This window comes from Heptranchias perlo, chromosome 40 (assembly GCF_035084215.1).
Source record: "Heptranchias perlo isolate sHepPer1 chromosome 40, sHepPer1.hap1, whole genome shotgun sequence".
Lineage (NCBI taxonomy): Eukaryota > Metazoa > Chordata > Chondrichthyes > Hexanchiformes > Hexanchidae > Heptranchias > Heptranchias perlo.
The window spans coordinates 8277761-8290894 of NC_090364.1; the positions used below are offsets into that span (position 1 = coordinate 8277761).

The window sequence follows — 13134 nt, forward strand, 5'->3', positions numbered from 1 at the left end:
AAAGCCCTCAGGACATCCCAAAGCGCTTCACAACCAATGGAATACCTTTGAAGTGCAGTCACTAATTTGTGCACAGCAAGGTCTCACGAACAGAGATGAATGACCAGCTATATGTTTTTTTTTGGTCTGGTGAGTGAGGGAGAAATGTGGGCCAGGACAATGGGAGAACTTCCTGCTCTTCCTCCAATAATGTAATGGGATCTTTTAACATTCATCTAAGTAGGCAACTGGGGCCTTGGGGGCTCTATTTAACATCTCATCGAACAGATGGCACCTCTGACAATGCAGCATTCCTTCAGCACTGTACTGAAGTGTCAGCCCAGATTATGTGCTCAAGCCTGTAGTGGGGCTTGAACTCGTGACCTTCTGACTCAGAGGCAAGAGTGCTACCAAGCAAAACACACTGTCTGGGCATGGTTGAAGGGGGCTCCTCCAGTGAGTACAAGACCCTTGCGTTACATAACTCAAAATGCTCTCTTCAGACACAGTCCAAGTTCTGGACAAAATCTGTCATTGTACTGCTGGGCATTTTCCCACGGTTCAAAGTGGATGTAGTACTAAATTAGCACGATTGTTAACTTTAACACTGTGAAACTACGACACGAAGGAAAATAATTAAAACAAATCAGGAGGCACCATTTAGAATTATCAGATCATGAAGTCATTTTTCCAAAATAAAAAGGGTGAATTTCAGAATACAGATTCGAGATACACTGCTGCCAAGATGACGCCTCCAGATTAGCCCTTTGATTTTCAGATATCAGGCCTCTGGCCTCAGAACAAAGGAGCCACGATCACTCCCCATGCCCAATTTTATCCAGACAGTACCGTGAAGAAGTTTTTCCCCTCATTGGACTTATTTGACCTGAAACTCTGAGCGACAGGCAGAGATTGCTAGGACCAGTGGCAAATCTGCAGAGCACTGTGGTATATCTGCCTGTGACGTTTAGTAGATGTAAGTGAAATATCCCCTCTCCCAAACTCTATTACAGAAAGACACGAATAGGCCAGTTACCATGCAGGAAAAGATCATTCCAGACAGACGAATAATGCACCGACACATTCGCAGGTCACTAAAACCTGTGTGAAAGTTTGCTTTATGCACTGGATTTTACAATAAACAAGTCTCCTGATCAATAAAATCCAGTTCAATACTTGATTCCTGGTCTGTGATGAGTTAGTTGAATGCAGACTTGCATTTATATAGCGTCTTTCATGACCTCAGGATGTCCCAAAGCGTTTTACAGCCAACTAAGTACTTTTGGAGTGTAGTCACTGTTGTAATGTAGGAAGCACAGTAGCCAATTAGTGCACAGCAAGATCCCACAAGCAGCAATGAGATAACGACGAGATCATACGGTTCAGTGATGTTGGTTGAGGGATAAATGTTGTCCAGGACACTGGGGAGAACTCTGCTGCTCGTCTTTGAAAAGTGCCATGGGATTTTTTTTTACATCCACCGGAGAGGGCAGATGGGGCTTCGCTTTAATGTCTCATCCAAAAGACGGGACCTCCCTCAGTACTGCACCGAAGTGTCAGCCTGGGTTATGTACTCAGGTCTCTGGAGTGGGGCTTGAACCCACTTTCTCTTCTGACTGAGAGGAAAGAGTGCTCCCACTAAGCTAAAGCCGACAGTGGAGAGATACATTTGGTTTTGGTGCCTTGGGGCTGGGGGGTGGGAGAAGAGAGGAAATAAGTCAGTCAGGGTTTCTTGATCAATATCCAGTGATTCCTACAGGAAGCCATAGAGACAGCTCAAGAGTGACTTGTGTGCCAATGCAGGGATGCCCAAACTTGTCTTTCTAGGCCACATCGTGCAAAAGATAGAGCCTTGGAGTTGAAATTCCTTTTCCCGTTAATCTGCACATACCTCAAGTTACCGACACTCACAGATCTTGGTGTTCTGATTAAGAATTTACACATCAATGAGGTATAAGCACTAACAACTGCTCTTTCCAGATAGGACAAACCAGCAGGTACAAAATACAGTGTGTGCAGGACAGAATCAGGGCCTCAAGGACCTTATGTGGCCCTAGTACCACAGGTTGGACACCCTTATCCCACAATATCATTAATCTATTGCATATCTGCCATCACGGCCTCAAGATACTTTCGGGTATCTGAAAAAGGTGGTTCTTAAGTGGCAAGTTCAATATTCTCAATGAAAGACAATTATTGCATCTTTGTATGGGATGTTGCAATAAGGCTCCCCCAAATAGCCTAGTGGAACAGCACTGCTTGGTGTAGCTTTAAGCCACACAGACCAGAAGTTCCCAGGTTCGATTACTCATTCATGCTGAGTTGCCGGTTGCACCTGGGGAAGGGCGTTGCAGTACGCTCGGTATCCTGCTTGCTGTGCAAGGGAAGAAAACAGCCAGATTTCCTGTTACTGATTGCTATCCACATCCTGTGATCCCCCTGCTCCCAAGTCAAATAAGCTGGTGACAGTCAATCTCTGGGCTCAGATTGAAGAATTGCCTCTTAGGTGAGATACTGGAGGCCTACCAGTGTTTGTAGAACTATATCCAGGCACAAGTCATGTCTTCAGTAGAGGAGCAAAGGACAGTGGTTGGAAAAAAGGAAACATGACACTTTACGCTGGTCACAATTTAAAACTCGGTACAAAGCTATTCACCACTCCAAAGAAAGACAGGTCTCTCTTTGTCCCCATCTCACCTGAAGACATTCAATTCCTGCTGTACCTCAAATCAAATGGCAATTTATCAGTAAGCCTAGACAGCGTGTGTCAGGTTATTCAATGTCGGAGAGGATCACAGCGAAGTCAGACCCTATCCTGATTTGACATCCACACATTTTTCATGTGAAAAGTCATCCCCCAACAGAGAATGGCTAACTCAGATCAGACCAGGAATCAAACGTGGATCCTTCTTGCTGTCTCTATGAACGGAGTAATCGAGGTGTTTTGATTTGAAAGCTGAGAACCTGCAGAGCGGTAGCAAATTCTGCAGAAACTTTTCATTATACAGGATCACTACATTTTTTTTTTTAAGGATTCTTAATGCTGCTGAAGAAAAAAAACCCAGACCTGCTACTAGAAAATGTGACAGATAAGCTTTTTATAGATTCCTTTGGATAAAAAGACTTCAGCATCTGTGAACCGTGCATCTTTATACGAGATTTCATGCTGGCATCACCAGAATTGGCTGCTTTGTATGAATTTGGGAATTGTTGGTAATATTTTTACCCTTTATTGTTCTGATTGGATAATCCTTGGATTTAAAAAACAAATGGGTGGGGAAGGGTAGCTATAGTCAGAGATTAAGCAGCTCCTTTAAAAATAGAACTTCCCGCAAAATGAACCATTCACGGCCATCTTGAAACTCAGGTGAATGCCAATCTTACGAGACAAACTGCACCTTATGCTAGATGGTCAATTCCCAGTCAGACAGGAAACCAACATCATTTCTAAAACGCAGTGTGTTCCAGAAAATACGACATTCTCTTCAAAATATTGATGACATAATGGGCTTAGCAGTAAAATGCTTCTGTGTAATTTAGCAGAAAGTCAACATGAGTTAGGTCATCAATTGAAGGAATTGGCTGGTCAGCTTATTCTCCATTTCCTGGCTTTTATGGCATGCTTGTTTGCACTTACATCCTCATCTTTGGAACGGTGGATCATCTCGATGAGTCTCTGAATGATTTTCTCCTCGTTCAGCCACTGTTGGAACATAGAAGTGGTTAGAGGCTAACAGCTCTTGGAATAGGGCAAAAATTGAATTCACCTCACACAATCTCCACATCGGCAGCTCCTGATCGTAGAATCCTATAGCAGAGAAGCAGGCCATTTGGCCCATCATGCTTGTGCCAGCTCTTTGAAAAAGCTATCCAATTAGTCCCACTCCCCAGCTCTTTCCCCATAGCCCTGCAAATGTTTTCCCCTTCAAGTATTTATCCAATTCCTCTTTGTTAGTTACTACTGAATCTGCTTCCACCGCCCTTTCATGTAGTGCATTCCAGATCATCTCTCACGAAAGAGAAAGGGTGAGTAAACCTAGGCCAGTCTGTACTTAATAATTCTAGTTTATTTGTTAATTAGACTACTTAATCAGGAAACGCATTCATCTAAATTGTGATAGAATACTAAATGTTATAAAATGTGTGGTGCCTCAGTCTCTTCCTTGGAGAGAAATCTATAGTATTTCAGTCTCTCCCTTAGGAAGTTACCTTCATACTTACAGGTGTCTCAGTCCACATTCACTTCATTGCTTTTTTCGCTACAATATTTTAAAATTATATCGCATTCCAGTAACAAAGAAGGATACCTACCAATCCAGAGGCTAGTACCTGCTGGGTGAATTCCACTCCCCATTCACGATAATCAGAGACTCTACACATATTGTCTACTTTTGTGACACACGAGGCAAAATGTAACAATGGGCAGAGGTACAGTTTCCACATCTCTGCATTGATTCAGGAGAAGTACTGCATGAGCAGCTGGGTGCTGAAAGCAGTGTAGAGCATCTCAAGAGCTGAAGGCAGCATAAAGCAAAAATATCAGTGAAACAAACAATGCAACTTACATTTAACACGTCCTGCCTGAGTTGGGGCTGCTCCACGCACGTGAGAAGTCGCAGTAGAAGGTCCATAATGGCCGAGGTTCCTATGTGTTTCAACAACAAGCCTACAAAATCATCCTTCTTTCGTAGAAAATCCACTATCTGCCAAAAAAAAAAGCAGAAGGAGCGGGAAATGGTACTTAAATACAGCCTAGAAAGTGCGTTATCATTTTAGTTAGGACATTAACAAAGTTTCTTCACCCTTCCTGCAAGGCATTTGTTACAAGTAGGGCCCCACTTCTATTCCCCCACCACCTTATCCAATTTGTGTTTTGATCAAATTTGGATCTTTTCTTATATAGCAACTGGGGTTTAACATTTTTTTGTAGTCAATACTTAATCAAATATTAGTAACGACAGGGATGCATCTCCCTTTTTTGATAATTGTGCTCATCAAGATTAGTGTTGGTGGAATGGAGCACATTCCGTTTGAGGCACTCAATATCCGCATCAAATACTTTTGGGTCAGGTATTGCAGAAGTAGATGTTTCTGTCTCTGCCTCAACCTCAGATAAGCATCTCTATTATGGAGGTGTAACATTTATTAATTTCTTACATCTGTCGTCCCATGGCCAGAGTGAGACTATCAATTTAGGGACAAATTAGGAGCAGTTTGGTTTTATGGTCCCATGCCCACCAAGAACTGGATAGTAACTAAACACATTTCACACAGGAACTTTGCAGTCAGCAGACAGAAGAGACTTACATTTCCTCATTGTGAAATGGAGCTCAGTGGTGAAAGGCTGTCTGCTTCTTCCCCCCCCCCCCCAGAATTTTTCTTTCTTACAGAAACACAATCTGTATAACACTCTTTAAATGGCTCCAAATTATACAGGACAACTGTTCTTTCCACCGATCGACTATTCCAATGCTCTCCTGGCTGGCCTCCCATCTTCCACCCTCCATAAACTTGAGCTCATCCAAAATTCTGCTGCCCATATCCTAATTCGCACTAAGACCCATTCACTCATCACTCCTGTGCTCGCTGACCTACATTAGTACCTAGTCCATCAACACCTCAATTTTAAAATTCTCATCCTCGTTTACAAATCCCTCCATGGCTGCGCCCCTCCCTCTATCTGTAACCTCCTCCAGCCCTTCAATCCTCCAAGAACTCTGCATTCCTCCAACTCTGGCCTCTTGTGCACCTCCGACTTCCTTCGCTCCCACCACTGATGCTGCTTGAAACCTACCTCTGACCAAGCTTTTGGTCACCTGTCCTATTGTCTCCTTCTTCGGCTCGGTGTCAATTTTTGTCTGATTACGCTCCTGTAAAGTGCTGTGGGACGTTCTACTACATCAAAGGCGCTATATGAACGCAATTAGTTGTTGTTGAGCTGGACACAAGACGACCATCTTCCAACCCTGCGGGTCCCAGCACCCCAAACAGTGGAACATTGAGCTCATTAAAAAAAAATAATCCAGTGACGTACCTGCTCACTCTTCCTGTTGATGAGGATGCCCATTACTTTACTGAAGAAGCTTGCCAACAAAGGGTTAAGTACATTGTCGTTTTGCAAGAAGGCATAGAGGCGGCTCAACAGCGACTCGTCCTCTCCCAGTGCATCGTTAACCTGTGTCACGTCGGCCGTCAGGACCTCACAGGATATATTGGGGTACCTGGAACAAGATAATTTAAGTAGGTTAAATATTGCCAGTGACATTACTGCATTATAAAGTGGCATTTTCAGGGAAACTAATTCATTATGGTTACTAGGATTTCAGTACAGTGCAATGGCGGGTGTGTGAGAAATTCTCATACTGAAAACACCCAGCAGTACAATTATATGCCTCATGCTTCCAAACAAGGATTGTGTCTGGAGAAAACATTTTAAGCAACATAATACTAGGGTGAAATCCTGGTGAATGCAAGTCTGTAACCAGTAGCGGTAGAGATGGTAATAATTTAAGAAAGTAAATCATCACACAAGGGTATTATACAAAATTGAAGTGCATTGGCTTAAGTGTAACATCCCTCCCCGCAGAGCACATTGGTACCAATGTGATAGATAAGCCTGGCAACTCCACTAATTGTTCTGGTAACTGTGAAACTTTACAAAGGATCTTATCATTCTCTCTGTGGATATCATACATGCTCTGCACTAAGATACAATAATACTAAGAACACTCAATGCAATCAAGATACTAGTGTGGGAGAGCGGATATCTTCCATCTCTCCAGCATTGCAAGGTCGTGTGTGTGTGTGTGTGTGTGTGTGTGTGTGTGTTTTCTTTTTTCAAAGTCATTGTTAAGTTGAAATTTTAGGTTAATTTTATGCTCGTGGAATGGCAATGGAACACTTCCCCACTTTATTTACAGTGCACTGTTTGGTCATCAAGCACTTCTACATAGCACATGATATTACATGCAACATAAAGCCACCTTTGCACTGCTCTATCAAGCACTCCCAGGCCAAGCGCAACACAGATTAAATGCAGAGTAAACTTGATCTCCTACTTCATGAAGCACTCGGAGGTTAGATTTAACATAGGTCAGGTGTAGCGCGAAGCTTCTGCTACACTGTTCCAGTGACCCGCTTTAACCCCAGCTATAACCACTATTGCACCAATGCAAGACTACAACTGGGTTGAAACAAGTACTTTCTTACCAATTTTGATTTGAAGAGGTTGCAAAAATAAAGCAGCCCATTTTTTTCGCGACAAATCAGGTTACACCGAACTCTGAATTCAGGAGCTAAATTTCCTCCCACTAGTTCCCTCATGGTTTTTTGGGTAAAAGTTTCACCCCCTGCAGAACTGGAAAGCCCAGGGTTCGATTGCTGCTCGATGCTGAGTTTTCTAGCTTCAGACAGGGAAGCAGTTGGGTCAGCAAGACCCTGGTGTGGAGAGGAATGGGAGAAAGGAAAAACAGGGGGGGGGGGGGGGTAAATTCAGCCTGTGGCTCTCCCCCCTCCCCACCGGTCACAATCCATGGGATCCCTGCCAGGATATCCAGTCGTGCAGACGCCAGTCAAACCATTACTGGACTCAGCTTTGATCTCCCACATAGTCATACAGCCTGCAGACAGCGTGTGCGCAGACCCGCAGAATCATACAGCACAGGAGGCAGCCATTCGGCCCATCACGCCGGTTCTTTGAAAGAGCTATCCAATTAGTCCCACTCCCCGCTCTTTTCCCATTGCCATGCAAATTTTTCCTTTTCAAGTATATGGCCAATTCCCTTTTGAAAGTTACTACTGAATCTGCTTCCACCACCCTTTCGGGCAGTGCAATCCAGATCATAAGTCACACATGACGACTGACCACTTGGGGGAAGCCAGTCGTAGGCACCTTCAAAAAGGTGAAGGGTAGAAAACAAACATGAACTTTTCCTTTCCTCAGTCAAAGCACTGTATCAGAATGCAGAGGCTGGTTTGTTTCTCTATTCTTGCAGTAATCAATATCTGCCATGATGCCGTTGCCCAGATACTCATATTTACATCAGGCAGATGCAGGTATCAGTAACAGCTAACAAATATTTCACAACCGCCTGAGCTTTTTGTGACATGTGAGCCGCTTGGGAATAAATGGACCTACTCCATTAAAAAATATAGCCCGTTTAAACCGAGTGCCACACTTCATTGCTGTGACGCAACAGGTCAATGGAGTGTCAATTATTGGGAAATGGTTCATTGAAACACTGCATGACTAACAATATTGTGCAATGCTGCCACAGTTCCAACGGACTCTGAATTTGTGGAATACGAGCGGGGCCTGGGCTTCAGATCAGCAGCAGAATTTTTCAGTCTGGAATACATTTATACGGTGTGTTTTGGAGGGTATAAAACTTCTCCATTTTCTGCCCAATTTCCTGCACTCTTCCCAGTTACAGGAAGCACGTGACTAGGAAGGAAGTGACCAACTCCAAGGTCTGTGCCAATAGCTTCTAAATGCAAGGTACGTAAGACAACTTTCTCTCGATCCTCTCATTCTACTTCTTCCACCGGGCAAGGGCTTGTCCTCCACTTGAAGCCTCCACACACAGTACAGTTAATATTATGAACTCAACCTTATTGGAGTTCCTACCTACATCACACTTTTAGTATCAGGATATGTTGACGGTTTCAGGTGTTTGAAAACTGTTGCTTTCAAAACCAACGAAAAATGCTATTAATGCGGCATTCCGCTTGGCTCGCTTGGTAGCACTTTGACTTCTGAGTCACAAGGTCACGGGTTCAAGCCTCACTCCAGCACTTCTAGGCCAACACTTCAGTGCAGAACTGAGGAAGCGCTGCATTATTGGAAGCATTAACTTTCAAATAAGACATTAAACCCAAGGCACTGTTTACCTGCTCAGGTGGATGTAAAAGATCCCATGGCACTACTTGAACAGTAGGGAGCTAACTCACTGACCTGGATAACACTCATCCTTCAACCAATAGATTATCTGATCATACAGCTCACCGCTACTTGTGGGATGTTGCTGTGCTCAAATTGGCTGCCAGATCCTCTTACATAACAATAGTGATTGCACTTCAAAAGTAATCCATTGGTTGTAAAGATGTCAAAATGACGAGGAGTTGTGGTCTTTGGGACAGTTTTTCTCTCGTGTTGAAATATGACACTGTGTGCCTACAGATGGAATGCAAGGCCCTGAACGAAAGCACATTGTGTAGGTTGGGCTCCAATTCATACTGTCGTATGAGGAGAGATTGGGTCAACTCGAGTTTAGAAGAATCTCATTGAAACATAAAATTCTGACAGGGCTAGACAGACTGGATGCAGGGAGAATGTTTCCGCTGGCTGAGGGGTCTAGAATGAGGGGTCACAGTCTCAGGGGTGGCAGGCGGTGACTAGTGGGGTACCACGGGGATCAGTGCTTGGGCCCAAGCTATTCACAATATATTTATTTAAAAGGCTATTTCTTATAATCAGACATATTCTCTATTTTTTTCTCTTTTTATTGCATAAATTATGATATATTTTAAACTTATACAACAGCTCATCATATTAAAATGCTTCAAGGTGCTTCACACAATTAATTACTTTTGTAGTGACTTTTTTTTTTTAGGTAAACATGGTAACTATTCTGTGTCAGTAATACCCAAAAAAAAGCCACAAAATGAACCAGTTTGTATTTTTTTTTGGTAGTGTTAGTTGAGGGAGGAATGTTGGCCAGGACACCACAGGAACTCCCAGCTCTGATAATTGAACCGAGAGATGCATAATGTCTGCCTGATTTACAGCAACAGGCAAACAGAACCTCAGGTTTAATGCTTCATTTAATGGATGGCATCTCTAACCATGCCGCACTCCCTCAGTACAGCACTGGACTATCGGTCTAGATTATGAGCTGAAACCTTGGTATGCGGCACAAACCCACAATCTTCTGACCCAGATTCAAGATTGCTAACAACTGACACACAAAATTCTAAATTTCATAAAAATCAACTTCAGAAGCGTCATTCTGATGTTATTTTATAACTTTCTTTGGTTTACACTTAAATCAAAATCTACTGCAGGGGGGCAAGGGCAAAGAGAATTAAATGTTGTAAATTTAGGAGTGATATCTTCAATTACCATCAGAATTACTGTTTTGGCATGACCGAATAACTAAAATTTAATTTTTATTGCAGGATTTTTACTAGTGTTTTGGGATCATATTCTGTAATTCTGTCCATTTATAATTAGGTTCCAGTGGTTTATGATGTTTCAATAAGTAAATTCAGTTTTTATTGCCTGGGATTTAGTATTTTTTAAACTGGTGTTTTGGGGGTCATAATCTGCAATTCTATCCCTTTCTGCAAAAAGTGCAAACGAGCAGGATTGATCATTTTAGGCGACAATGGATACAATAGAGGGCACACAAATACTCAGGCCAACTATAATATTTACCCAGAATCACTTCTCATCTTCCGATTAACAAAATATTAACGTAGCAATTAAATTCAAAGAAAGATGACCACAAGCAATGAAAGGAATTTTTCCCCAGGGGGTCAGTTCATCATTAAAGGGAACAGTTTGGCATCGAATGGCAATTTCACTTAGAGAGGTCGCAGGGTGGCTGCTGTGAGAAATGGAAAAATGCCACACTGGTCTAATAGAGGATTCTCGAAGGATGGGGGTGGGGCTGGAGCAGATTATTGGGGGCAGACAGAGGGAGGGGAGCTTTACTCTGTGTATAACTGATATACCTGATCTCAGAATGCTTGATGCTGACACTGGGTACTAGAATTGGAAAGTTGTCCATTTCCCAATTTTAATATCCCTCACCAGGATGAGCATGGAAGAGTTTAAAAAAAAATAAAGCAGGAGTAATACAATACAAGGAATGACTGTGCCATTAGGTTTCATTCTCCTTTAAATGCTCACGATCGACAAGCTACTTGTCTTAATTCAAAGTCGCTGTTCAAATTATCGGAGAATTTGATTTTTTTTAATGTATAAGCGCAAAATTGACTGAATTATCGGTAGACTGCATACCAGGGGGTACTCGTATGACTGGCAGGCCAACAGTGGCTTGAAAGGTGCTGTTATGGCTCTCCCACTTGGATCTGACCCAATCTAATTTATTCAAATGATCCTACTGCACTCTCGATCCCAGGCTTCCATATGGGAGGTTGGGCATCTAAATAATTAAGAAGTTTACAAAACATCGGAGGCCGATCAGCTCAGTCCATCAGTAGCACTTTATGGAAGAGAGCAGCACACTGAGCTGAGAGAAGTTGAATCTGCATGTGAGGTAGGCTGCATGACGGCAACTGAAGGAAGGATATAAAATATAAATATTTGTAGTGTACTTTTGTAAATATAATTTTTTTTTGTGGAGAATTGGGAAGAGAGAGCAATATATTCCCCCAACCTGCCTCCTGATAGACACTATTTGATCAAGTGCACAGGCTAGAGATCTGACTCAAGACCTCTGTTGATAAAGCATCTTTAACATAGAAAATCATCCTGAAACATTTCACAGTCTCATAATCAGACAAAATCTGACACCGAGCCAAAGGATGAGATATTAGGACCGGTGACCAAAAGCTTGGTCAAAGAGGTAAGTTTTAAGGAGCGTCTTAATTGAGGAGAGAGAGGTGACGAGCTTTAGGAAGGAAATTCCAGAGCTTAAGGCCTAGATGGTTGGAGTTCTTGAAGGACCCTCATCCGTGCCTCGGTTACCTCCAGACTTGACTATTCCAATGCTCCCCTGGCCGGCCTCCCACAAACTTGAGCTCATCCAAAAATCTGCTGCCTGTATCCTAACTTGCACCAAGTCCCATTCACCCATCACACCTTTGCTCGCTGACCTACATTGGCTCCTGGTCCGGCAATGCCTTGATTTTAAAATTCTCATCCTTGTGTTCAAATCCTTCCATGGCTTCACCCCTCGCTATCTCTCTAACCTCCTCCAGCCCCACAATCCTCCGAGATCTCTGAGCTCCTCTAATTCTGGCCTCTTGTGCATTCCCGATTTTCATCGCCCCACCATTGGCGGCCGAGCATTCAGCTGACTAGGCCCTAAGCTCTGGAATTCCCTCCCTAAACTCCTCTCTCCTTTAAGTCACACCTTAGAACCTACCTCTTTGACCAAGCTTTTGGTCACCTGTCCTAACATCTCACGTGGCTCAGTATCAAATTTTGTCTGATAACACGCCTGTGAAGCACCATGGGACGTTTTACTATGATAAAGGAGTTATATAAATGCAAGTTGTTGTTGACCGAAGGGTCGGGCTAGGTTTTTTGAGGAGGCGGGATGACGACAGCAGATTTGAAAGGGAGGGGGAAAACAGTACCAGAGGAGTGGGAACCGTTTATAATATCAGCTGGCATGGGCGTCAGGAAGGGAAGTTGCGTGGTCAGCAGTTTAGTAGAAATAGGATAGAGAGAGCAGGAGGTGGGTCTCATGGACAAGATGAGCTTGGAGAAGGCATGAGGGGAGATAGGAGAGAAACTAGAGAAAGATGCGAGTTCAAGGCTAGGGCAAGGGAGGGATGCGGCAGAGGCAGCTGAACGAATTGTCTCAATCTTACTGACAAAACAGTCCATGAGTCCCTCGTGACAACAGTTTAATATTTCATGGTTTATGTATTTAAAGAAAAATTTGATGAATAGGCACCATTATCTGATCACTATCAATTGGCTCAGTTAGTGGCACTCTCGCCTCTGAGTCATTGCTGACTTGAGCACGTAACTAGGCAGGCACTTCAGTGTAGTACTGGAGGAGTACTGCGTTGCTGTTGATGCGTTTTTTTTGGATGAGATGGCAAACCAAGGCAACATCTGCCTGCTTAGGTAAAAGATCCAAAGGCACTACAGAGGAACAGGGAGCTCTCCTGATGTGCTGCCAATGCTCCTCCCTCAATAAACACCATCAAGAACAGGTTATCTGGTCATCCATGCATTTTTGCAGCAGCTTGCTGCATTCAAAATGACTGTCGCATTTGCCTGGACAACAAAAGTAACTTCACCTCAGAAAGCAATCCACTGGTTGTAAAGCACTTTTTGAGTTGTTTTAAAAACAGAAAAGGTGCTACATAAAGACAAGTTCTTTCTTTACCAAATATCTTGGTTTTGTGAGATTTTAACAAAAATTCCCTCCTGCAACTTTTAATGTTTCAGCC

General features: G+C 43.1%; 1 protein-coding gene across 2 annotated transcripts in view; it reads right to left on the reverse strand.

Moving 5' to 3' along the window:
• LOC137305647 (serine/threonine-protein phosphatase 6 regulatory subunit 3-like) overlaps positions 1 to 13134 on the reverse strand; it is a 91367-nt gene that overhangs the window by 48201 nt on the left and 30032 nt on the right. For both annotated transcript variants that reach the window (XM_067974536.1, XM_067974535.1), the window contains exons 3-5: positions 6014 to 6200; positions 4545 to 4682; positions 3617 to 3682 (exon numbers count right to left, since the gene is read on the reverse strand). In XM_067974536.1, coding sequence (XP_067830637.1) covers positions 3617 to 3682; positions 4545 to 4682; positions 6014 to 6200 — 391 coding nt within the window. The remainder of the gene's footprint in view (positions 1 to 3616; positions 3683 to 4544; positions 4683 to 6013; positions 6201 to 13134) is intronic.